The following is a 26,087-nucleotide window of genomic DNA, read 5'->3' as shown; positions in this document are numbered from 1 at the left end:
TCGGAACGATTGGAATATATACCGAGGAGAAATCTGCACCCCCCCCGAATATACCCACCCATGATGACCCGTCGTCACCATAAAAGTTGTCACAGCCAATAACTTAGTACTCATGTACAGATTTGAATGTAACAGTAATGAGCTACATATTTGTCTGCACTGTGATGTACCTCTGATGTTGATTTATTATTTGTTCAATAAAAAAAAATATAAAAAGAAAAAAAAATAAAGATGCTGAGTATGGAAATTTTAAGTAAAGTACACAACTGATTGTGATTTTTAGGTCCAGCCTAGGCAGCGATTGAGCTGTCTCTTTGAGACATGCTGTATTCGGGATATATGTATAAGGCTCCGCCTACTTCCCGTCCATCCTATTAACTGGCTCCTGTCCCTGTCCTTTGTGAATGGTGGCTTTTTGTTGGCCATTAGGCTTTGTAGTCCCTCCTTAGTACCACCTTGTCTCTTCTTGTAACCTCCCATGAGGACACCCCGTTACATGTGTTGTAATGCCCTAGGTTTTAATTACAGCCTCAAGGCACTATTTTCTTAAAGGCCTTCAGACAGGACACTCACTTGGTCCTAAACTAGGTTGGCAGTGGTTACTTTACTCACTAGCACATCTCACATTTATATTAGACCTTCTATAAATTTCCGTTCATTAGCTCTGAATCGGGAATTTACATAATAATTGTTTTGTCACATTTCAAAGCTACTAATTGTATATATGGACATAGCTATTCATATATACTCAGGGTACTGTCTTGCATGCAATACATTATGGGTAGGGTGGATTTTGCATATGTGACCAAAAGTTTATGATGCTCACTAGGGACCTTGACCTTTAGGAGCAGCTTGCAGTACTGCACCTACCACATCTCACATTTCTATTAGACCTTTTATAAATTTCCCTTCATCAGCTCCACATAAAGTACAACTTAATCTGGAATTAATATAATAATTGCTTTGTCACATTTCAAAGCTACTATTTGTATATATGGACATATGTGAATGTACTCATGGTACTGTCATGCATGCAATGCATTATGGATAGGGTGGATTTACCATATCGTTTAAGTTTATGATGCTCACTAGGGACTTCTCGAAGCAGCTTGCAGTACTGCCCCTCGACAAGCAGTGGTGGTGCCTTGCTCACTAGGAACATCTAGGCGCAGCTTGAGGTACTGCACCTACCACATCTCACATGTATATTAGACCATCTCTATACATTTCCCTTCATCAGCACCACAAAGTACAACTTAATCCGGAATTAATATTCAAAGCTACTAATTGTATATATGGATATAGCTATTTGAATGTACTCATGGTACTGTCTTGCATGCCATGCATTATGGGTAGGGTGGATTTACCATATCTTTAAAGTTTATGATGCTCACTAGGGAACTCTAGGAGTAGATTGCGGTACTGCACCTAGACAAGCAGTGCCGGTGCCTTGCTCACTAAGGACCTCTGGGCGCAGCTTGCGGTACTGTACCTAGACATGCAGTGGTGGTGCCTTGCTCACTAGGAACATCTAGGAGCAGCTTGAGGTACTGCATCTACCACATCTCACATGTATATTAGACCATCTCTATACATTTCGCTTCATCAGCACCACAAAGTACAACTTAATCCGGAATTAATATAATTGTTTTGTCACATTTCAAAGCTACTAATTGTATATATGGATATAGCTATTTCAATGTACTCATAGTACTGTCTTGCATGCAATGCATTATGGGTAGGGTGGATTTACCATATCTTCAAAGTTTATGATGCTCACTAGGGACCTCTAGGAGTAGATTGTGGTACTGCACCTAGACAAGCAGTGCTGCCGCCTTGCTCACTAGGGACCTCTGGGCGCAGCTTGCGGTACTGCACCTAGACGTGCAGTGCTGGTGCCTTGCTCACTTGAGAGCTCTAGGAGCAGCTTGCGGTACTGCACCTAGACATGCAGTGCTGGTGCCTGCTCACTAGAGAGCTCTAGGAGCAGCTTGCGGTACTGCACCTAGACATGCAGTGCTGATGCCTTGCTCACTAGGGAGCTCTAGAACCAGCTTGCGGTAGTGCACCTAGGCATGCAGTGCTGGTGCCATGCTCACTAGGAAGCTCTAGGAGCAGCCTGCGGTACTGTACCTAGACATGCAATGCTGGTGCCTTGCTCACTAGAGAGCTCTAGGAGTAGCTTGCGGTACTGCACCTAGACATGCAGTGCTGGTGCCTTGTTCACTAGGGACCTCTGGGGGCAGCTTGCGGTACTGTACCTAGACATGCAGTGCTGGTGCCCCGCTCACTAGGGAGCTCTAGGAGCAGCTTGCGGTACTGTACCTAGACATGCAGTGCTGGTGCCCCGCTCACTAGGGAGCTCTAGGAGCAGCTGGCGGTACTGCACCGAGACATACAATGCTGGTTCCTGGCTCACTAGGAAGCTCTAGGAGCAGCCTGCGGTACTGTACCTAGACATGCAATGCTGGTGCCTTGCTCACTAGAGAGCTCTAGGAGTAGCTTGCGGTACTGTACCTAGACATGCAGTGCTGGTGCCCCGCTCACTAGGGAGCTCTAGGAGCAGCTTGCGGTACTGTACCTAGACATGCAGTGCTGGTGCCCCGCTCACTAGGAAGCTCAAGGAGCAGCATGCGGTACTGCACCGAGACATACAATGCTGGTTCCTGGCTCACTACGCAACCATTTGCAATGCTCTAGGTCTCGCATTACTGAAGTATAAGCTATTGGTATTGCATTATTATTTGCAATGCCAATACCTCAAACTATCAGTAATGAGAGACCTTTTACATTGCAAATACTAGTTTACAATGAATTTGGTTTTCAATGCACCTATATTTTATGTTGATTGACAGCCCTGTAGATTAAATTGACAAACACATGCTGGCTAGACATCTACTTTTTTGAGTCATGGAATATTTGTGAAAACAACTGAGAGAATACTAACAGAAAGTGGAACTGTATCGAAAATTGGACAATTGAATAAAATAATTTGTATCTAAAACAGCAAGATTGATGGACCTCTTTGATATATCTTCTCTCAGAGAACTCTGAATTATGTATGTACATCAAGGACGCCTTGACGTCTTCGGAGAAACCAGTAGCCCTTCCATGTTGATCTTCGCCTGCAGCCTGTGGTAGATGTGGGCTCACCACTGGGGTCGATGTCGAGGTGGAGCTGTCACCCTTTGAGGGGCATTCCTGGGTGGTTCATGCCCCTAGTGGCCTCCCAGAAGCAAGAGAGTTGTGTGCGGCCGCCGGGAAATTAAGAGGTGGGCTTGCAGGCCCTGCAGTACCAGCCTGAAATAGCCTGAGATGGAGAGGTGATCAGGTGTCCTGCAGAGACTGGGAGGCGGAGCTGAGACTCCACAAGTGGACGGACTGAGGCCCCTGGCACTGCATGGCATAGGGGCTTACGATTCAGAAAAGGGGGTGGTGATGAACAGAGTGTCTGAATTAAGCAGACCACTCTTACCCAGTCCAAAGATCAGGGCTTGATCCATCACCGTTATTTAGCTCACTGCCCCATCCCAGCTCAGAACCTGGCTATATGCAAATTAGTCTGTCCCTGGCCCAGTGCATCATGGGAACAGGGCAGACCAAACTACCAAGCCAATTCTTCACCAGAAAGGAGACAAGACATAGGGGCTTAGGCAACCACACAGCTGGCCATGTTGGGGCTCCGGAAGTGTGTGTCCCCAAGTAGGGTCTAAACCCTTACCTGATGTGTCTACTGTAAACTGGAAAAGCAAGTGCAGGTCAGTGAACCTTGCCATGATTTGGGCCTTGTGGTGCCTTATCAGCCCTGGACTGTCAGAAACAGGAACCCTGAGTGGAGGGATTCTGGGTGGCTCTGCTGTGGTATACCGTCCACTCAAAACCATCATCTAGTCCCTGTGGAGGAATTAATTCCACAATCTTATTGCTTCTCGCTATTCCACAAGCCTAAGCAACACATGCTGCAGGCTGAGAGACAAACTCCCACCTCTTGATTCTGAGAGACTGCAAGACCTGGCCTGAATACCAAGATCAACAAATTCTGGCCCCACAGACTGAGATGACCAAAACAACCAGTAAAGTGGCCCAAACCCAGAGTCTCTCCAATTCCTCATAAACAAGTGTCATCCTGCAAGCCATAAAGGTCTCAAGAGGGCCTTGGAGGCAAAGATTGGCAAATCGTATGTAAACCTCTTCCTTTAGGACTTAGATAATGTGGTCAACAGAGTCTCAAAAACTAAAGGGCATATAGATTAATAAGAGGATGCAGTCCAAGACTACTGTATCACGCCTGACTGCAACATCTAAAATCCTGCAAGAGTGAATAGAGAGAGCGAAGAGGAGCAAGCTTCAATTTATAGGCTTTCCGGGAGGCACAGAAGTCTTGGATTGCCTAATGGATGCTAGTGGATAAACAATCATCATGTTTCATAATTGAAATAGCTCACACAACTCTAGCACAGCCTCTTTCACCAGGAGCAGCTCCAACCCCATGACTGCTAAGATGGTGAACTACAGGGGCAGTGTTGCAATCACACGGGGTGCACAAGCTGCGGGGACACTGCTTCTCAATCTAGCTGCATTATGGTCTTCCCGGACTGCACGTGCCAAGTGCAGCAGCAAAGGATGTCTGTAATTTTACAGAAACTAAGAGCCGTGGAAGTTTAGTATATGCTTATATTCCCACCAAGACTCAAAGTGCTCCACAACTCTCAATCCCAAGGCTGCCTGGCATTGGGTGATGGAGCAGAAAATTCTTAGATGCATTAGTTCTCTTTTCAAGACATTTAGTGAGGACCAGTCAGCTGGGTCCCAAATGGCAGCTGCGATTTTAATAATTTTGCATGGCAGCAATGCTGTATTTTGCATGTAATAGCATGAAAGGGGAGAGAGTGTTTGAGTTATTATATCCTTGATGTTTACAGTTTGCTCTATTGTTTGAGGGAAAGATTTTGGCGATGGATGCTTCTAGGGTGGAAGTATGGGGTGGGGGTAGTTGAGGGGAAATGAAGATTTCAACCCATTGGTAATTGTTTTTTCCACGTTTTGATTTCACATACAGTGCTTCTTTTCGATTAAATATATTATCCAAAATCGCCATGGAGAATGCATATTCTCACAATCCAAGTGGGTTCAGGTCCCTGCACTGGTAACCACCACATATTTATTAACCCAAACTCTACACTCACATGAACGAGCTCAGTTAAGACATGTAATGTGAATGGGTTGAATGACTGCAATAAAAGGGGACAGTCCTCAGTTTCACAGAACAACACGCACCACCAGTTTTGGTGTTGCAGGAGACTCGCCTTTTGGCCACTAGATGGTCGCTTCTAGTGCAGTTTGGCTGTGACAGTGTATAGTAGGGTATACTAGATGTTTCAGGGACGTAGCGATTCTTCTTCATAAACAAATATGGTCTTCCCATAGTACAATTGTGAATGAGAAACAAGCATTTACATTGTATCTTCTGTTCTGTTATCAGCCACGTCAAGCAACTGTGAGAAGGAGACACATGGTCAATTTTACATAAAAAAAGCCTGTCAAAAAGTGACAGAGGGTAGCTCTCTTCACGGATCTCCGCTAGTTGGCGCAGAAAGAAAAGAACTGACGTCAGTGCTTCGAGGTGACGCGGACGTCACTTCTGGTGCAAACAACGTCAAGTGGAGCTAACCGATGCCACCGAGCGACGCGCAAGGGTATTGCTCGAGCAAAAGTCTTCCGGATTCAGCCTTACGCCTGAGAAATTCTAAGCTAGATGTCTCTATCAGATACCATAAATAACAAGTGCCCAGGTTATTAAAGAAGGAGTCATGAGCAGTATCAGGTGATTAATTCTTGATTTTAAAAAAGAAAACCCTCACCCATGAAGGCGTGGCATGCTTCATCATCGGGTCTCTCCTCACATTGGTAGAGTCATTGTGTCACTGTGGACTAAACCCTGGACAACAGGAAAGCACCTGAGGTGGAAGTTACCAGTCACAATGTGGTTGTGGGGGATGTGAATCTACTGGTGTGGGGAAAAACATAATGTGAGATGCAGAGTGGAATCCCCTTCATTTGAACAAAGTGTTAGTCTAATGGTACGTAGATTTCACAATTCCCTCCCCCCTTTCACACCAGAAAACCTCGGCACTGTAAAACCACATTGTGGATATCACTTCCACCTCAAGTGTTCCAAGGTTGTAGCCCACATTGATGGAATGACTCTACCAATGTGAGGATGGGCTTCATGAAGCATGCTACCCCTCGGTGGGCGAGGACGTTCATATTTTAAAAACAAGAATTCATCACGCCAACTGATATTGCTCCATACTCCTTCACCAAATTACTCTGCTACAAATTATCTTTGCATTTTGAAGGGAAGGGTATATCCCTTCACTTTCACTTGGTGATGAATAATAAAATCAAATCAAAATAGTGATTACAAGGCATTTAGTAGTAACCAGCCCTCGCAAACTAGTCATACAAAGTCAATCAATGGTGGTGTACAAAGCTCTTTTGCATAAGGGTGAACATTCAAACGCTTTTCTTGAGGCACCAAGATAAAGTAGGATGGGCACTGATGAGTCATCAAGCATAAACCCAACGATCTGGACATGCCAATTACTGAAGATTCACAAGTAGGAACGCCTATTGCCTTTCTGGAGAGAGACTGTCATATTAGGAGTGACATTTCCATAGTTTGTCTTTCTAACCCAATTAAACTATTATATGCATTCTGGAGAAGATATGAAACACTTTAGTTGCACTTCTCTTGCCTATGGAATTTAATAACTTGAAACAGTGATGGCAGCTTCCACGAGACACCTTCAGCCACATTACAAAGAGACCTTACTTTGGGTCAATTTTTTGGCTTAGTAAAGGGGGTAGAGTGGGACAGATATGAGATATGACACCACAGGTAGCGGATTGCTTAGGAATGACAAATCTTTTTGAATAACGAGAGCCAGTCCTGTACCCCTGTGGAGTGAAAAAGCTTAACTTTGAACAGAAAGTTGGCTGGCTGTGCTCAAAAACGTTTCATAAAGGTGCACCAAACCTGAGTTTCCACGGCAGACCTGTGTGTCGAATGATGTAAGCAAAGAGATTGTCCAACTAAAATATTGCGTCCTAAATATAGGACCTAATTTACAAAAGTAACCGTACACGTATAAGTTTCACCTTTTTGAGTATTCACAAACCTAAACTGCATTTTAATAGTAAGTTTAGGAGTGGGCAGACTCTACAGTCCGGGAGAAGAACTTCACACATAAAAAGATAGGCCTGCCCTATACAGAATACCTTTGGGGTCTGGCATAAATTGTAAAGATCTCTGTATACACGTCCTATTGAGGTTAGTATTCGAGTTATTGCAACAAACTTTCCTTCGTCCCCATGTGTGCCAAACGGGAACTTTCAAAAGGGTTAATATGCGCACGATCTGTACAATATAGATCAAGTAAATATAATACTGGAAGGCTCTTATCTCAATCCTCAAAGCAACCCCATCCAACCTGCTTTACAGAAGATTCTGAAATCTGTCTGCTTCAAGAAAGCCTCACACAGGGAAAGATTATTGCCAGAAGGTGTGGTGAGAGAACATCGGTCTGGACCCACTGCACGCCCTTCAGACCCTGAATTGAGGCAAACTGCCTGCAACCTACAAACCTACTACACCTCACAATACACATATAACAACTCTAACTTCAGTGACGTACGTCAATGCCATACAGTGTTCGACTGACTGATCGACAACATGAAAAAAAGCAGACATGAGGACCAAGCTGGCATCCTGGCCAGACTCTAAGTGCACTTTTTCCATGGCAGACAGTCTGACAACACAAGAAGTTGTGGAAAGAAGACAGAGGATCAATCTCGCATCCTGACGAGACTCTTCTCATCGACCCACAGCCAAGCCATGGTTCTAATGAGTAATAGGACGCTTGGCAGAGCACACTGATACTGTAGCAGAAGCATCTTCAGCATCAAATGCTGCACACAGAAGATCGTGACGTATGAAGGATCCGGCAAAAGCAGATTAAAGAAAGTAGGCTGCACGCGTGAGAGGAGAGGGCACTGGGCGATGCTGGACAGCACACGGTACAATTGAGCTTTCAATTATTACATTAAACATATTTACAATTTGAGGCCCCAGGAAAAATAGTTCGTAGCTCTGTGGCCAAAGGGCTCTAAAATGGCCACAAGGCATTATGCTTGTACTACGCGAAAGAAAATAAATACATTTTTGATTCAACTTATAATATTCCATTTATATATTTTAACGATTTCAGAGTCCTCTTAGCCCAGGAGAAAATTATAACATGCAAGTTCTCCTCTTTTTTTCTCTTGTATTACTTAAATGAAATATAGTTCGTCTGCATTTAGAAGTTAAAACAAATAGAGAAAAATCACTAACTAAAGACTGAGATGGGGAAAAATGAAGAAAGTGAAAAACAGATCATTCATAACTTGAAAGTGAACCCTGTATTAACTTGTTTGTGTCACAGAGGGCATGAATATGCGTCACGACTCTTTCAAATGACGTTTAGCGCCTTATTCCTGGAAACAACAAATACAAATGACTCCGTTCTATTTCTCTACTACATTTGTTACTTTAATTCGAACTCAGAGCATCAACTGGTGCAACATTAATACATACGCTCACATCTGCGGTACACTATGAAAGAGTTTCCCGGTGGCACAGTAGTCCACTGGCTACTCTGAGGAACACTCCCTCCTTGGTTGAAAAGAACTCAGAACGGGAACAACAAATGTGTCAGCAGCTCCCACGTTTATCCAGAGTAAGCAGACAAGAGATGTGGATTCTTTGCAGAACCAGTTTGGGTCAGCTCCCCTGTCATGTGTACTTCTCAGCTCTTTACAAGACGCAGCCTCTTCCTTGAGTGAAGTTGCCCTTCACAGCGCAGGACTCTAGGTTGGACACCCACAACAGGGGCACAAAGAGGTGTGAGGAGTCTGCACCTCGACTATCAACAGCTGCACTTGACAGTGTTCATGAACAGAGGGAAAGGCCTGCTCCCTTCTAAAAGACCCAGCAGTCCCATTCTTCACCCCCAGGTGATCCACCAAATGGCTGTCTGAGGAAGACTAATTGGAGCACTCTGTATCAGAAAGGACCTAATTGAATTTTTAATAGGGACCCATCTCCTCCTCCACAACTCCAATCTTAGGAACGTCAGCAATACACTTCCACTGTCTTGGTAAACTACCACGCCTCCATCTTGTGTACAAGAGCAGGTCAGAGGTTTCGAAAACGGAACCCACACACCTGTGTTACTATGGTTCATTCAAGAACTCGCACTGCATACTAAACTCCCATAGCATACATGCCTATGTCGAAGAGCACGGTTTCTTGCCGCTAGGATTCTGGGTTCACCATTAGCAGAGGAATTGGAGGGAAAGGGCCAGTGGGTTACCATTTGAATCACAGAGGTAAAAAGGCCTGGGCAGACTATAACTGCTACATAGCACTTTATGCTGCCACCACCACACCACATATGTGAAACCAGTGACAGGGACAGTAGTCCTGCTGTGACAATGAGGGCCCACTTAGTGCACCCCTCTAGGTCCAGGGCAATTCTAGAACCCATTGTAAGTCAAGGGGTAGAGTTTGGGCACAGAGGTCTGAGGACTCAACTTTATACCATGGAGGGGACATTACCATGCAAACAAGGAAAGTTTACATATGCCTTGGTTTGGCTGACAATCTAACTAGACTTTAGTGTTCGGTGGCTGGCCAAGCCAGCCCTATCTAGTCTTGGATAGACAGGTTGTATCGCTATGTTGGTCCGTTACTGGGCATTTGGCTGCTATGACTACACGCTGAATGTGCCTTGGGGTGCAATTCTGTCCTACATCGTAATTTCAAACCGGCAAACCACACTCGCCCAGATGAAAGGATTCTGGTATATGTACTTCTGACCCTCTGCAACTTTGACTATTCCCTCTGAAACAAGCACCAAGTCTTGAAAGACTTCAAACTTTTGACATTTGAAGTTGGTGGTACACCTATTTTGTATATTTGATCAGACTATCAAGTTGGGGCGTTTTCTATCCTGTCAACATTAATTATATGGTGAATAAAGAGACCTTTACAGGAAAATGAACAACTGTGCCACAGCCATGATAGTTGGGAGTCATTTTCTTCCCATGTCCATCCTACTATGGCTCTGCAAACTAGGACAACACACTTCTGAGATAGGTTGTGTGGGCAGCACAAATTCAGAACACTCGAGTCAATCAACTGACAGTAATTTAGGTACAGACAAGTGCTTGTCTTAATAAATAGAGAAGTGCTTTACCGAAACACCACACACAATGGCGAGTCAGCAAAAGGACACTACAATCTTACCTATGGGCCCTAGCCAAGTGTTGCACCACCTATAAAGCACTCTCCCTGTTCCTATGGTAATAGCTGTAATATTTATAGTGTCTAGCAGAGATAAAAGGTCATAGCAACAATCAGGGACCAGTGTGAGTCCACTAAGTGATCCCCATGTTAGGAAAAGTGTAGGTTCGTTTTTTCAGATCGTGTGCAAAAGTGTTCACACTGCCAACATTAACTTTCCTAATGACAAGCTTACCGTTACAAGTTAAAGATACAGTCTCTCTGTTTTTTTGTTGTAAATCTGATTCATGTAAACAAACAGCTGGATTTAGGACTACAACGAAACAACACAAGGTAACATTGTAGGAGTAAATCTTTTGTACTTTAGTAGTACCTCACGTAAAGATTGGACCCTGAAAGTCTACAATCATGTAAGCTTTTGCACATTCACAAACACATATCCATCCCCTTGCCATCCAGGAAATGATTTGAAATATACTTCGTGCGAGAGCCAGAGCTATACCATTTCCAGGGTGAACAGGGGATGCATAACAAGAGGATGGTTGTGCAAGGTGAGAACCTCCTTCTGTCAGTGCCTAGTGGTGCCTAAGGTAAGACTGCAGCTTGTGCATGAACGCGTTGGCTTACCACAAGGCACTGAATTGAGCTATATGCACAATTTTGCACTGGGGAAATTCCAATGACAAAGCAAACATTGGCAAAGCCATTAAGTGCCTGTTTTGGGATTTTTTCCAATTCTGAGCGCCTGGCACTGCCAATGCATTTTGGGAAATAAGAGACTAGAACAGTTAAGAAGCTATGCTCTAAGGAACAGACAAGCACAAGCAGAAGAAGAAAGTCATCAAATAAGATGCAGACAAATGAGACTGAGGAGATAGCCAACCAAGTGTAAGCAATGGGCGGACCCAAAGCCCACTATACAAAGTGGAATTGTCTACAATTGGTCTTTGACAACAGACAACTAAAAGCTGTCCCTAGGTAGACAAGACCAACTCTTCCAACCTTTTCACGGAAGTAATCACTACCAAGAAGAACACTTTCAAGGTAATCAGCCTTCTCAAGAGGTTCATGAGGAGACTGCTTTAAGACATCAAGGAACGAAAAGAGATGCCAAGATGGGTAAACCAGTCTAGACAAAGGCCTCAGATTAAGGAACTCCTTTATTAACTTCTGAAAAGGGCCACCATCATCCTGAATATTTACCCCAAGAGGATCTAAAGGCCCTAATGGCTGTCTATTGAGTCTTACGAATAGAAACCCTCAAACCCATCCTGAAGAAAATCTAACATCCTAACCAGCTCAACAGACAACGAAATTAAGTGTTTGGACTTACACCATCTTTGAAACAATGGTCAATGCCTTGTATTGAAAAAATGTGGAAGCTATTCTAGAAGCCTGAATAAAGGAAGCCACCCTTTCCAACACACCCTACTTTATCAGCTCTGCTTTCCCAATATCCATACAGTTAGGCTATGGGTTCTCAAAGTCTTGTCTGAAGACAGGGAAACACTAGGGAAGACAGGAGCACAGGAAGAAGAACCCCCTTGCTGATTCCCATTGTCATGTTCAGTTGGAAACAAGCAGAAAAGGGCCATGCTGGCACTATCAAGTTTACTACAGACCTCTCCCACCTCAACCTGATTAGAAACCTAAAAAGAAGGAAGAGCAGAAAGACATAAAGCACTCCCTTCAGACACGGCAAGAAAGGGCATCCACTGCCCACGCCTTCTCCTCTCTTATCCTTGAATAGAGTAGAAAATGCAGGGTGTTCTGTGCAGACACAACATATCCACCCTTGGAGGTAACCAGCTTTGGCAAATCCTGGCAAATGCCTGCCTGCTCACACACAACTCCAGTAAAGAAGGACTCTATCCTCGGCCTGTCTGCTCTGACATCTGATGTCCCTTGATTGTAGATATTCCTCGAATCTAAGATCTTGTCCTGTGTACAAATGAAGATCTGATCTGTCCTAGACAATGCTGGAGACTTCGTGCCTTCCTGTTTGTGGAGGGTTGATTTGGCTGTGTTGTTGTCGGTTTCAACAACATCTATGTTGTCCACCAGAAGAGAAGCAAATGCCAGAATTGCCAGCACAATTGCTTCCAATTCTCTCCAGTTGGAGGACCTCAACTGGTGGACCATCCCATCCAGGTGCCATAGCCTCTTGCACTGGCATCTGTCATTATAAGCAGCTGCTGAGGTGACAACTGAGCTCCTTTCTGGATGTTCGATGATTGCATCCACCATGATGGTTCCTTTCTCTTTTTTGCTGTCACAGGAATATTTAGAGATAAGTGCTGAGACGACTGTTACCAATGAGACACAATGTGCCTTGCAAACTTGTTCATGTGAAACCTGGCCCATGGCAATAAAAAGATGGTTGCTGGTAGATTGCCCTTCACCTGAAGTCACGCTGCTGCCCTCAGATTGTCCCAAACTTTATTCTTGTCAAATGATTGTGATAAGAGGACAAGGTCTCCAAACAGTCGACCAGATAAGGAAGAACAGCAATGCACTCCTGATGCATCTCACCTACTAGAGGTGATAGAACTTGGCTAAACACCCTGGGTGCCAACTTTAGGCTGATGGACAGAACTAAGACGGAAAATTATTGGAGCCAACTGCAGGGATTTTTGATGCCGGCTCTATTTAGGGATATGGATATTGGTGTCCTGAAAGTCTATTGTAGAAAAAAAGTAGTTTTCAGACACCAAAGAAATAACCTGCTACAAGGAGGGCATTTTGAAGTGAATGGTCTTCACCCAGAGATTTGTTCCCCGTTGGTTGAGTACCAGCCTGTTCTCCCCATTGGCCTTTTGCACAAGAAAAAAGGATGGGATAGACTCAATTTCCTCTTTCTGCCACTATAGCCCTTTAACACGAAGAAACCATGATACATTATAAAACAATCTGTACAAGATCCACAACAGAGCGTCACCAGGACCTGCAGATAGTACCATAAATGGCGCCCATAAGCAGGCTCTTCCCCCTGCCACCACTTTTTCATACAATGAGATAAAGACATTTTCTCTGTTCAAATAGTCACTATAATCAAAGGTAGTTCTTCTTGTCAAATGCCTCTCAGAATGTCTGTATCTTGAGGTGATCAACAAAGCATTACAATCAGGACCGCCCTTTTGATTAAAAAATATTTGAGATGAAAATTAAAAATTCTTATAGTTTGGTATTGAAAATGCATTTCTGAAACAGTTAAGCTTGATGTAATATGGGACGACGGAAGTTGAGCAAAGGTATGTGAAAGAGAAGGAGAAGGGATAAATATATAGCATGTGGATGGTTCTTGAATATAAATGAGCACTGGGAACCTGTCCGCTCGAAAGTGCCAAGGGGCTGAAATCACTTAAGAGAGGGCTCAACCACAATTTTGAACCAGACAGCCATAACCACTTTGTGACTAATTGTATTATATTGTAGTTGTAATTTAGTGCTCGCCTCCCTGATGAGATGCTGAAGTGCTTGAGTCGTATGAGGAGCACCACTACACCATAGGTTGTGTTTAGTTGGAAGGGTGTTAGTTGTGAGGCCTATGTGGGAAGTACTTTGGTGTCATGTTTGATGGCCCATCGCTGTTCTTATCCTGTCATCTACTTCAATGTTTAAATGTATAGTGGAGTGAAAAGGAATGCAGCAAAAACGGATTTAGCTTAGATTTGTAGGGTGTGGGTTGTGAGAAGATATTGATTAGGACCCTAACAATGAAAATATGTCCAACAATGGGAAATAATCAAAAGATGCACTTACATAAATTGGTGATGTAAGGCAGCCCTCAAATCTGGGAAGAGAAGGAAAGGCGGCACATCGTTATTCAAAAGAAGCCACCAGAATGGGGAAATTTGTGGGCTACATGACAGAAATCTAATAACTTACAGAAGTAGGAGCTGTTGGAGCCACTCACGTCCGCCGAAGGGTCGGGCAGAGTGCAATGGTCCCGCTGCGCGTTCTCGCGTCGTCGGGACCATTGCACTCTGCCGGACCCCAATTTATGTAAGTGCATCTTTTGATTATTTCCCATTGTTGGACATATTTTCATTGTTAGGGTCCTAATCAATATCTCCTCCACTCATAGGACCCCAAGTAATTCTTCCTTTGAGAGGGTTCTCATTTCCATCATCCATCTTGGAGACGAGCGACCTCTGGTATGTCTTGTCTACCATTTTGCTGTGCTTAATTATTTTATTTTAATAAAAGATTTTGACTTATGCACCTTACTCAATTAAAATGTAAATTTGTCGCTCATTGAATAGGTTGCCTGCCCCGTCCCCGTCCTGATGAAGACCCCGAAGCAAGGACATAAATAACGCCTGCAATTGTTAGAGGGTCAAAACGTCGACAGCTTTTATGTTTATTCAGCTTCACCCCATGATTTAGTCATTTATTGTGATATGTGGAGCATGATCTTTACCTACTGATTTAATGAACCAGTGGTCTTTTTCTTTGTCTATGTTTGGATTTTGATACAATACACATTGAGCCCGCCAGGCCGGTTTTTATATTGTCACTATCCTATACCCACACCACCTTGCACTATACCACCTCCCTCCCTTCCAGGGGCACTATGAATAATTTGTGATTGTTTATTTAAACTAATGATGATCAGCATATACCTACATTGTGAATAAATAACAATGCAGGTCAATTGAGTTTTTCTATTGTTATTTAATTGTCTGAATTTGTTGCTCATTGCTGGGACCCCTCTTCTCAGTACTTATACTACCCAGGTCCCAGTGACTTCGTTTGGGTGAACCCTTTTCTATATCCTATTATTCAGGTGGGGCAAGGGTTATGATTGCTAGGTAGGTATGATTAATAGCCATCTGAAGTACATATCTTCCTTGAGTAGGAAGCTTGCACTTTTGTTACGTTTTGTTAAGTGGTTCTTTTCTTGTGTGCTAAATTTCGGGTGAAGCTATATTTATGCTTTCCAGAAGTGATTGTAAAATATACATGCATCTTTATGAAAAAGCTTGCATCCAGTACAATATTTTTAACCGAAGAATCGTCAAATTATACTAGTGTTTAATTAAGCCTTGCATATACAAATGTCTACACACAAGAAAAAAATACCTACAAATACCTGGAGATAATGTTGAGAAAAAATACGTTTTTTTTGTCTCTTGCGCACACTCAACTTATCTAGAACTTTCTTCTGCATTAATGACTGCCTAATACAGAAACTTTAGTACTGCACTGTAACACAATCTTTGGAATTTCCTAGTATTTCTTTTTCATTACTCTTCTTACCATAACATTTCAGTATGAAAAATATACCCTTTGCAGACAATTAAGAACCCACACTTTAGGGTGGAAGGGAACGTGATATAAAAATATCTACCACTCGGTAAGCATCAGACTTTGCAACCTATAGTAATGTTATTATGCCACTTGACTTGGTCAAATACCACCAAGTCGAACTGATCATGGGCCTTTAGTCTGGACATACCAGACAACAATATTTGGACAGTTATTGAACATGGCAACGTTTATTTCCGATCCACAGACTACATGAATGCAATAAAGCCCTACAACGTGGGCAAGATAAAAGATTCACCAGCACTTGAGTGTTTATATTAAGTACACACACAGCCAGTTTCGGTGAGTGTAGGTTTGCTCACTTCTGAACTAATTAGTTACTGGACCCAGTGGAAGCTGAGGTGGGAAGCTGTTTCGTTCATGACTATACAAAGCTGCTGTAAATCATACCATAAGACACATTTGTAGGGCGTATTTGTCTTCAATGTGAGTTGCTTCAAAGCACTCGTCTCTTTTTTTCTACTATATTCCCATAGTCAAGTACACAGGAAACTCAGAAAAAGAATAGAGGTGGTGCAACAGATTTAGCTTCAGCATTACAAATCCCTTAAAAATACTACAACTGAATAGGAACAAACACACGCAGAACGTAAATGCTCCAAGAGTATTCCTGGCCACACTTCACAGGCACACCAGTTAAGATCGGAGGATGTCAGTTGAAGAAAAACATGACATGCTTTATTAGTCGTGGCAGAAACAAGTAGAAGCTGGACTAAGTTAGGTGTTGAAAATGGAATGCTACAAGTGGGCATGGAAGGCAAATTGTCCTCAGGTTTCAGAAAGCATCCGGCAACGTCATGCTGCCAGAGGTAGCATATCCACATACATTTTAAAGCCCATTCTTGAAATATTAATTCTCAAATACTTAACATATGGCAGATTTCAGAGATCAATGGTAAATGTGCACCCCAAGAATTTGAAGGGCCATCTTTTACATTCTATAATAATGGCACACAGATAATCGATTAGTTTCACATTCCGCAGGTTGTACACTGGTGCACAGTCCTGCGATGACATGCGACTAACAGCGATCACAATAAAGGAGTACTATGCAGACAGCCACACCACACCACACGCAAGAGAAATCTTACCTGAGTTCTGTTAAAAGCCACACGTGCAAAGACCGCCTGTGAGATTCCTGCCCTCTTCAGCTCATCACGCACCCACTGGTAGATATCGGAAGACACCTCTGTGTTGGTGGAAATTTGTTGCTCCAATGGCTTGTTAATAGTTCTACTGACAGGAGGAGGATGGTTCAAGTACTGTTGATTTAAGGACTGGTGAGCTAAAAGTCTGTTCACTGCATACTGCTGGTTTAATAACTGAGCCATCACCATCTGCTGGTTGACCAGTTGAGGGCTAATAGGAGAGGATACAAGTCCAGGGTGCATGTTTGAAATCGGCGTTCGCACTGGTGGTTGGCTGCTATGAGAAAACGGCACAGGCGATGGGGGCTGTTCAGCTGTGTTCCCTTGCAGGGGCTGTTGACCATAACCAACATGGTTGTTGCCTTGCTGGAAGATTTCAGAGATGTTTTCCATTTCAACTAAGGTAAAATAAAAAAGAAAACTAAGAGAGAAATCGATTCACTTATACAAACATATTGAAAAAACGCCTCTCAGGAGACAATATGCTGATGAGTTATTAGAATCACATGGCAATCTACGTTAAAGAAAACGTCTTACACATTCATTAAAAACCTTCTGTTGAAAAGGCATTATAATTACAATGCAAAACCTAAACAAACTCAAAAATCCATGTTACCATCCCCTTTGGATGCCAGGACGTGTCCTGTGCCCTGGGCCCAGTATTGATGTGCACTGTACCGTGACCACGAACAACCCAAAATATTAGCATGACATAGCCTGTGTCTATTCCCTGCGCCTGCTTTCCCGCCCAAAGTCTGTGCAGTCTCGACCACATACATTCCGGACTTTGCTAAGGTTCAACGAACATCTAACACGGCCTGCAGAGCTTGGAGAATTGTATGCCTCCTTAGGTGAATCGGGTTGTCATAAAAACAGATCAGGTGTAAAGAGTGCAGTTTGCAATCCACAGACTCTCCGACTGAAACGTTTTTTTCATTTGCAAGTGCATTTTGGGCGCATCAAGGTTGCACCCTTATCCTCTTTGGATGTAGCATGCACACGTTTTCCCAAAACATGGTTGTGTGGCTTTACTGTAACCAGATATCAGGCATTATTTCATCTTTCAAAGCCTACGACCTTTTGCCAGAACTTATGGCCTAGCACTCTAGGTGCTGACAAACCTCTTCCACCGGGGCTCCAATCCTGAAAACCTAGGCCACATCTCTTTTGCACAAGTCGCAAATGGACAATTTCTCACATTAGCACTATTGCAAAATTAAAAACGCGTATATGTTTCATCATCACCACATTCCCGTCCTCCTCTTTTAAAGCCCCCAAGAAGCAGACTAAATGAAACTATGTTGTGGAAGGTACGGAGTCAGTAAAGGAACCATGCCTCAATGAACAAATCATTATTAAATAAGAAATTCAGTTTCAGCATTCGGTTAACATTAATAAGTAACAATTCCGGCTAAACTGAGTGCACTAGGAGTCTGTATATATTAATGTACAGAACTATTTCTAAGTCAATCTGTATTACGCTTGTAATTTTGCAAATACATATGGAAGCTTCTGTGAGCAAACAATTTCACGGAAAGGCCGTCTTACATCAGATGAGCACCGAGTGGAGGATCACGTGTAATTGTACAGCACATGGGTAAGACTGAAGCCATGCAACACTGTTAATGCTCTAAAATGGGAAAGAAGAATTACAGCTTCCCTAGACCAGATTTCATGTACAGAACTGACAATATAACCAGCTCTAGGGACACTGATGCTAATGCGTGCGCCTCATTTCCAGCACTGCTCTCATACCACACTACCAATGAAGGAACTATTGTGGGTGTAAGTGAGACCTGCTCCCTGCCGACGACCTAATGCTGGTAAACTGCTCCGATCTTCACCAGGCTCACGTTTCTCTGTCTTTTTTTGTATTATAACAAAAAATAATATTTGGTCAATACAAAAAGGAGGTAACTGCGTCCTGCAACACTGACAACCAGAGTATAATTTCCCTAGTACTTAGAACCCCTATTCTCATTTCTTCCATCGTGGTCTAACAAGATGTCACTCTCTACCTGTCGAACTATTTTAAATGCACTGTTAAATTCATCAGAAGTAGCTCCGCTCAAAATTAAAAGAAAACGATTAAAATCCTCATCCCCTGTTCTCCAGAGAACTATGTTGACAGGGAAGCGCTCTGTCCACTTTAGAAAAACTGGAAACATTCTCCCTCTGCCCTCAACCTATCTAAACGCAGAGCTGCCAGGAAGCCATACAAGAGTCCTTTGGTTTATGTGAAGGCGCAGTATGTAAAGTATCTTATTGACTCCGCTAAATATCAGCCAAAACAACTCTTTGAAGCAGTCAAACCACCTTGCTGTCCTCGTTCTCACATCTCTGAAGACTCTGTCACTAAAGTGGAAGAATGTGATGATTTGTTTGATGAGCCAGTGAAGTCAAACAAACTATCCCTATTTTTAGGTCTCGCTGGTGATGCAGCGCGAATGCGCTGTCGCCAGCGAGATCTATTGTGGTCGTCTTGCCTGCCAAGTGGTACAGACTGGGGCACGCGCCGATTGATGTATGTGGACGCGCTTCTAAAGAGTCGCGCTTGCGCAGACGCACTTCCATATACACACACAGCCCCTGCTTTCGCTTGGCTAGCATGCACTAACGGCGCGCACACACACACACACACAGCCAGCCCCCCCTTCCTTGAACACACACACAAAGATGCACACACAGACACGCACGCACACACACGCGCGCACACATACACACACGCACACACGCGCACACATACTCACACACGCACACACATACACACACACGCGTATCATATTTGTGTTTATAAAGTAAACACATAAATAAAAGGCATGGTCATTTACAATGCCAATAGCTCAAACTCGTGTGAATGCGAGACCTATTGCATTGCAAATGCTTGTTATAAGAAATTTTATTGAGTCTTTCTTTAGACAAAAGAAACGCATTCAATACAAATACAGCCATTCAATGCGTGTGGACAGAATACAAGAAAACGTAACAAGAATCTGCTACAAGCAATCGTATGTATACTGCAACGTGATGGAGAAATTGAAGGAATGATTATAGATTTATATGTAAAAAAAAGCAAGTAATAACATAATAAAACCAAACATAAAACATTAGAAGAGACACTCCGCTCAGCACGCTATCCCCAAACTGTCATCGTGAATCCACGTCTCTTGAAAGCATAGCGCCAAGAAACCGCAAGGTGTACGCTGCGCTCTACAAGTATTTTAAATTAGAAATTAGAAAGCATATAATAAAGTGAGCCCACACATGTTCCTAGAGGTCTACAGAAAGTCGAGGTACTATGTGTAAGTGGAACCTTGGTGAAAGTCGGGTGCCAGTGGCATGGAGGTTCTACGAGCTCCGTGTAGACAGTATCCATTGTTCACCATCCTCTTGGGATTTAAATGTCTCGAGCAGGTCATCCCAGACAAGTACAAAAGGTCATTTAGGCACACCTCGAAATTCCTCCCTGCGCAATGTATAACTTTCTGCTATACTAAGAATGACCTCAATCTGACAGCAAGATACAGGTGGTGCTCTAGGGGATTTCCATCGCCTGGTAATCTGTCGCTTGGCTAGGAGAAGCGGCAGGTCCACAAACCGCGCTATGGTTTTAAACTTTTTAGGTCTCGGTATAGCTCCAAGAGACAGTGCTCAACATCGTCAAAATGGGGAGCCACCTTGAGCGCCAAAAATGACCTTTTTATATCAGCCCAATAAGATGGCAGTAGAGGGCAAGCCCATAACATATGCAGGAGATTCGCAGAGTCCGTTCGACATCTAAGGCAATTAGGCAAGGCTGTGAGGAAGATTTTATGAAGTTTTAATGGTGTTAAATATGTCCTATGTATGAGTGAGGATTGAATACATTGAATTGAGAGAGACCCTGCTTGGGTATTCGGGGATAAAGTGCCATTCCTTATCATGTAAGGCTTGATTTATATCATCTTTCCATTTAGCCCCTAGAGGTTCCAAAGAGGTATTCAAGTGGGCATGTAAACCCCTGTACAGCCTTTTAATTAAATAACTGCCTTTACCCATCTCATATACTGTTTATATCAGTGTGCGTGTCTGTTTCCATCCCCATTCTTGACCAGTGGGTGCGAACACAGGGACGAAGGTTGGTGTGTGTCAAGAAAAGGGAGTCTGGCAAACCATGCAGATGTATAACATTTTGATGGATCATTGGGGCACCCTCTGTGAAGTGGTCCCCAAATGTTGTGATCCCACTGCTCTCTGGAGGCCCCAACCTGGTTGATGTGAGCGTACCCATAGGAGTATGCAGGTCAGCAGTGGTGTATTAGGAGCACAATTCAGGGGTGAGTTGGCGTACCGGGGAGTACATCTCCAGTAATGCAATACTGAGCAACAATTGTAGATCAGGGGGACGTGTCACTCCTGGTATTCACAATCTACGCAATGTGCCTAGTCGTCAATCAAACTATACCTTCATCAAATCCATGCCTCAAAGAAACAGTTGAACTATATTAGCAGAATAGAGTCAACTGGCTTCAATTTTCTGTGGTCTCAGATCATGTCTATTAAAACACTACTGCTAATGTGAATCCCGCAAAGCAGTGTACAGACCCAATTACGGCTAACATCTGTGAAGAGCTAGCAACCCACATCTTACCCTTCTGTACTCAAGAAGTGAACCGATCCCTTGCTCAAAGAGTTCTTCCAAACTGCCTCACAAGGGGCCAAATCATGCACTTTCTGAAGAAACCTGCCGCTGACACGGAACAATTTCATAATTAAGAACCAACGTTGGAGCTTCCTTACCTAAGATTAGTGAAAGATGGGTCCCACACAACGCTGTCAACATATTGCTGAAAATTATCTACTATATGACTTATAATCAGTTAGATATTTAACACTGGAAAAGCCTTGTTACTAGTTGCAGATGACGCTTTGCGTAGTGTTGATTCTGTTCATTCTTGTCTTCTTGTACTACTTGATTTCTCTGCCACCTTCCATACTATTATGAATTCCACGCTTTTTAACATTCTTAGAGAACATAACGGAATCAATGGCATTTTCCTTAATAGATTAATTTCCTGTTTCACCAACAATCGCAAAACAGTCGAACTTGGCAACTATATCTGAAGCTCAATCCCCTTATAACAGCGTGGCATGGTGTTCCGGAAGATTCAATTATGGCTCTCACTCAATTCACCCTATAGTTAGAACCACTTGGAACACTCTGCAAACTTCTCTCAACATTATGCTGAGTGCACAGCTTCAATTGCGACTTTTTGGTAGGACATTTGGTTTGTCCCAGCTGAAGACCTACAGACAAGAAACCTTCAGTTCCTCTCAGTTGAAGATCTAACTAGTTCAGTCACTGGTACTGTCTAGAACAGACTATGGTAACTTTTCTGTAATGGGCTTCTCAAAGCTCACATTGCACCTCTCAAAGCAATGATGTACGCAGCAGCTCATTTTGTCACTGGAAGCGATAAATTTGACCATAAAGCATAGGTCGGACATATGCTTCAAAGGCTCTCCACTGAAGCTAGATCCCCACGTAAGATAGCATGCATCACATACAGGGCTGTCCATGCAGCTACTCTTCGATACTTGACTAACAAACGGATCTGGTCAGGTATCCAACGCTCTCTTCGCAGCACAGAAAGACTTATCCTAGAACTTCCGCATTCAGGAAAGAGAACACAATAGGTCAATCTTTCTCAAGCACTGACATTAGAATCAGTAACTCTCTCCTGCACCTTTATGCACCACCAAGTCCCTGGTTCATTTCAAGAAACATCTCAAGCTCCAACTTTTCCACAGATATTTTCTTCCAGGACTTCTCTAAATGAGATTCCGTATGCACAGACACACCTAGCACCTACCCTTGGTTCTGTATATATTGCATGTTTAGCATTTCTTACCCCTCTCTAGTTTTTACTTGTATCCCTAACATAACAATTTTCATCCACTGTATTCTATTGCCAAGTCTTCACTTCTCTAACATCTACTTATTTGCCTACTATGATATTGTGTTTTCTCTGTACTACATTGAGATATATATATATATATATATATATACATATATATATATATGTGTGTGTGTGTGATAGGTCCCTTTATCATGTTCAACAGTACCTGCCACCTAATTAATCTTCATAATAATTGTATTATAGAGTACCCCCAAACTTTTTTTTAACTATGCTGCAATTGCTCATCTTCTGTATATGTATCAACGCTTCATCCATTTTTGCCTCTCAAATCATCTCCATGCCATACAAAGTGCATACATAAATACACCAAACCTCAATCTAAAAATGTACAATTGTGTTGAAATGTAGCTTTTATGAGTTGTGTCTGCATTTATATTCCAATAACATATATCCACAACATGGAAATAACAATTGGAGCTCAAGAACACAAATGGAGATGTTCTTTGGGACTTTTCCTAGGAAGGGACACAATTTTGCTGTGCATCAATCTGATAACATGGGTAATCGCACAGTCTCAATCGGCATAAGAGCACAATGTACTGCATAGTTCTATTTTTGCATCTCTACCACAAACAGATTCTCCTCACTTCTGGAAGACAAATACTGATTGGCCTTGTCCATTTGGCTGCAGATTGTATTTGTTATCCCACTTCAAGCCCTATAAAGGAGAGATTTACTACTTTTCACAGTAAAGATGGAGCAGATCAATAACTATATTCATCTCTTGAAATGCAGAAGATCTCAGGGAAGTTGGATAACACAGTGGGACCCTTTTGACTGAACAATGTAAGATATTTTTCTACAAGGCGCAGGGCTTCCAAAACATTTTTACTTTGATGGGTATCATTCATTTATATTCATCAACCTCAGAAGATGTAAAGGCTGGTTATGCATTTGGTTAGCAGTAAAACGTCCCTAAATAGTTTGGTCATATTTCACTGGAAGCCTAAACACACAGATCCTAGAATTCACATTTTTAGCCAAAGACATAAGATTCATTAAAGTAACATTCTATAATAATTGCTGAGCAACATCATTATGCAAATGTCAAATTACCTTCATGGGGTCATAAATGTTGATGATACATATAAAAATGGGTGAACTGGGATTCTGACAGACGAGTTCCTGACACACATGCAAGGTGAGATACCTCTATCATATGCAACTCCAACAGAGTTGACCACCAAGTAAGAGCTTTGCTGGATTCAACAGCAAAATGTAATTTGCAAAACACAAATGCTTTTAGAGAGATACTTTACAGAAAGTAACGTATTCCGCAAGAATCTTTTTAACAGTTAATTACATATTAGTATCTGTAGAACTGTATGACAGGCTCACTGACGTTAAAGTCATTTCCCACAATTTAGATGATCATAATCTCTTGGAAGGCTCTATTTGTTCTCTATTTCTCTGCTGTAAACCTGAACTGATTTTAGAAATCAAGGAAACATTTGAACTTAATGGTAGAAAGCAAAGTTAGACAAAAGACCTGCTGCAAGTAAGTGAACACTTTGTCAGGACCTCTGAGGTAAATAAACATCTGTCTCGAAGAAGGTGTATGAGATGTATTGCCTGCTCATACCGACCTAACTATCATCGAAGCATCAGTACTGTGTCAAATGATAGGCTTTGAACTAACCCCAAAACCTAGTTGAGCGATAGGCAATGCAGCAAAGCAAAAAAGTATTTACATAAAGTCCTGGCGCACATGCTCTTGTTGTGCTGCTGAAGGCCGTCTCATACTGCAGCGATTCATTTAAAAATTGCACCAGGGAAAAAAGAAAGTTGTAAGAAAGAAGCCTGGGAGAAACCTATGGACTCTTCCGGAAGTAAAGCTTCGGTTTTACTCTAGAAAGTTGCTTAACAGAACTTACCTACAGACTACAGTCACTCGATTCCTAAAGGGCAATATGTCTGCCTGTAAAGGGGTCACCCATATCACAGGTCTATACAGTCAACCTGCCTCTGTTATTACCTCTGAGGCACTTACTAAATATTTTTAATTATTTTTAATTCCTAGAGTCACTGAAGCTATCACGTTGAGTATAAAAAGCGAAAGATCCAGCTCCTGACAGTATGCCCATGAACTTATTCAAATATAATACTGAATTCGGGGCACCTGTACTTACAGTAGCTTTAAATGTAGTCACCAGAAAACTACCTACAACTACTCACATGAATAGATCATGGTTCCAAAAAAAGGTGGCAGTGTGATCACAGGTGTTACTGAACAGTATATTTTCTTGATTTCTCACTGAAAGTGGGACATAGGATCGTTCTAACTCACCTGCAGCCTCAGGATTTAGGCAACCATACTTTATCACATGCTCAATGTGGTTTTAAACACAGCTTGGACAGTGTAGACCAATGTAATAATGTTCAGCTCCTGATCACTAAATATACAATGGCCTAGAAAGAGTCTTTATGTTTAGCGCTTATGGCTCTAACCACAGCAGTCCAAAGAACAGAGCTCTGGTATATTCTAGAAGGCATAGGTATGTACACAACAGTGTGTATGTACTAAGCTGTAAGCATTATAGTTTATCAGCCCTCATGAGACATGGCTGAGGTGGTGAGTGCTCAGAAGCTTTTAGATCATATGCAGGAATACTGTGTCTGGATACTTTTCCTTTTCATGCTACAAACTAATAATCTGGAAGCAGTCTTGAGGAAAAGAGACTACAACATTCCTAGACAGGGCAAAGAAGCCCTTTGCCACAATATAAGCTCAATTCTGTCCTTACATCAAGAACTGTAGGCGGTCTTCATTGTTCAGTTAAGTGCTATGTGGCATGCTGGATATAGCCATCGTCTCATCTTCATCATATAACTTTATTTGATTGATTGAATAATAAAAGTAAGCATCATACATAAAACATTTTTAAAAAAAATTCCCAATACAACATTTAGGGGGGATAAATATATAGATTGCACAATTTAATAATTTAAAACATGATCTTAAACTTTCAGCATATCCTATCACTATCCGAAAATAACAGGACAGATTTAAACCCTTTTAATTGCAATACCCGATTTTTCTAACACAATTCATAACGTTTCCTAATTGATAATGCAATTCTGATGAAATTAAGCACAGAACTACAGATGGCAGCAGAGGACAAAGATAATAAATAATTAAAACCCTCTTGATACGGACTAGGACAATTTTCTTTCAAAATTGGTCTAATAAAGCGGGCCCTTACATCCTTATATAATGTGCAGAAGAGCATAAAGTGCATTTTGCTTTGTTGGGCTAAATTATTACATGAACAGGGAGTCAGTCCCTCACACCAACTCACC

The 26,087-nt window shown here is 42.4% G+C and overlaps 1 protein-coding gene across 17 annotated transcripts in view; it reads right to left on the bottom strand.

The window, feature by feature from the left end:
* The window catches only part of SATB1 (SATB homeobox 1), a 1,317,576-nt gene that overhangs the window by 200,365 nt on the left and 1,091,124 nt on the right, over positions 1 to 26,087 (bottom strand). For all 17 annotated transcript variants that reach the window (XM_078664013.1, XM_078664008.1, XM_078664010.1 and 14 more), the window contains one exon: positions 16,771 to 17,225. In XM_078664013.1, the coding sequence (XP_078520139.1) occupies positions 16,771 to 17,225 (455 nt within the window). The remainder of the gene's footprint in view (positions 1 to 16,770; positions 17,226 to 26,087) is intronic.

The sequence above is a fragment of the Lissotriton helveticus genome, chromosome 10 (genome assembly GCF_964261635.1).
Source record: "Lissotriton helveticus chromosome 10, aLisHel1.1, whole genome shotgun sequence".
In the NCBI taxonomy this organism is placed as follows: Eukaryota; Metazoa; Chordata; class Amphibia; order Caudata; family Salamandridae; genus Lissotriton; species Lissotriton helveticus.
This window is presented reverse-complemented; position numbering and strand designations above follow the sequence as displayed.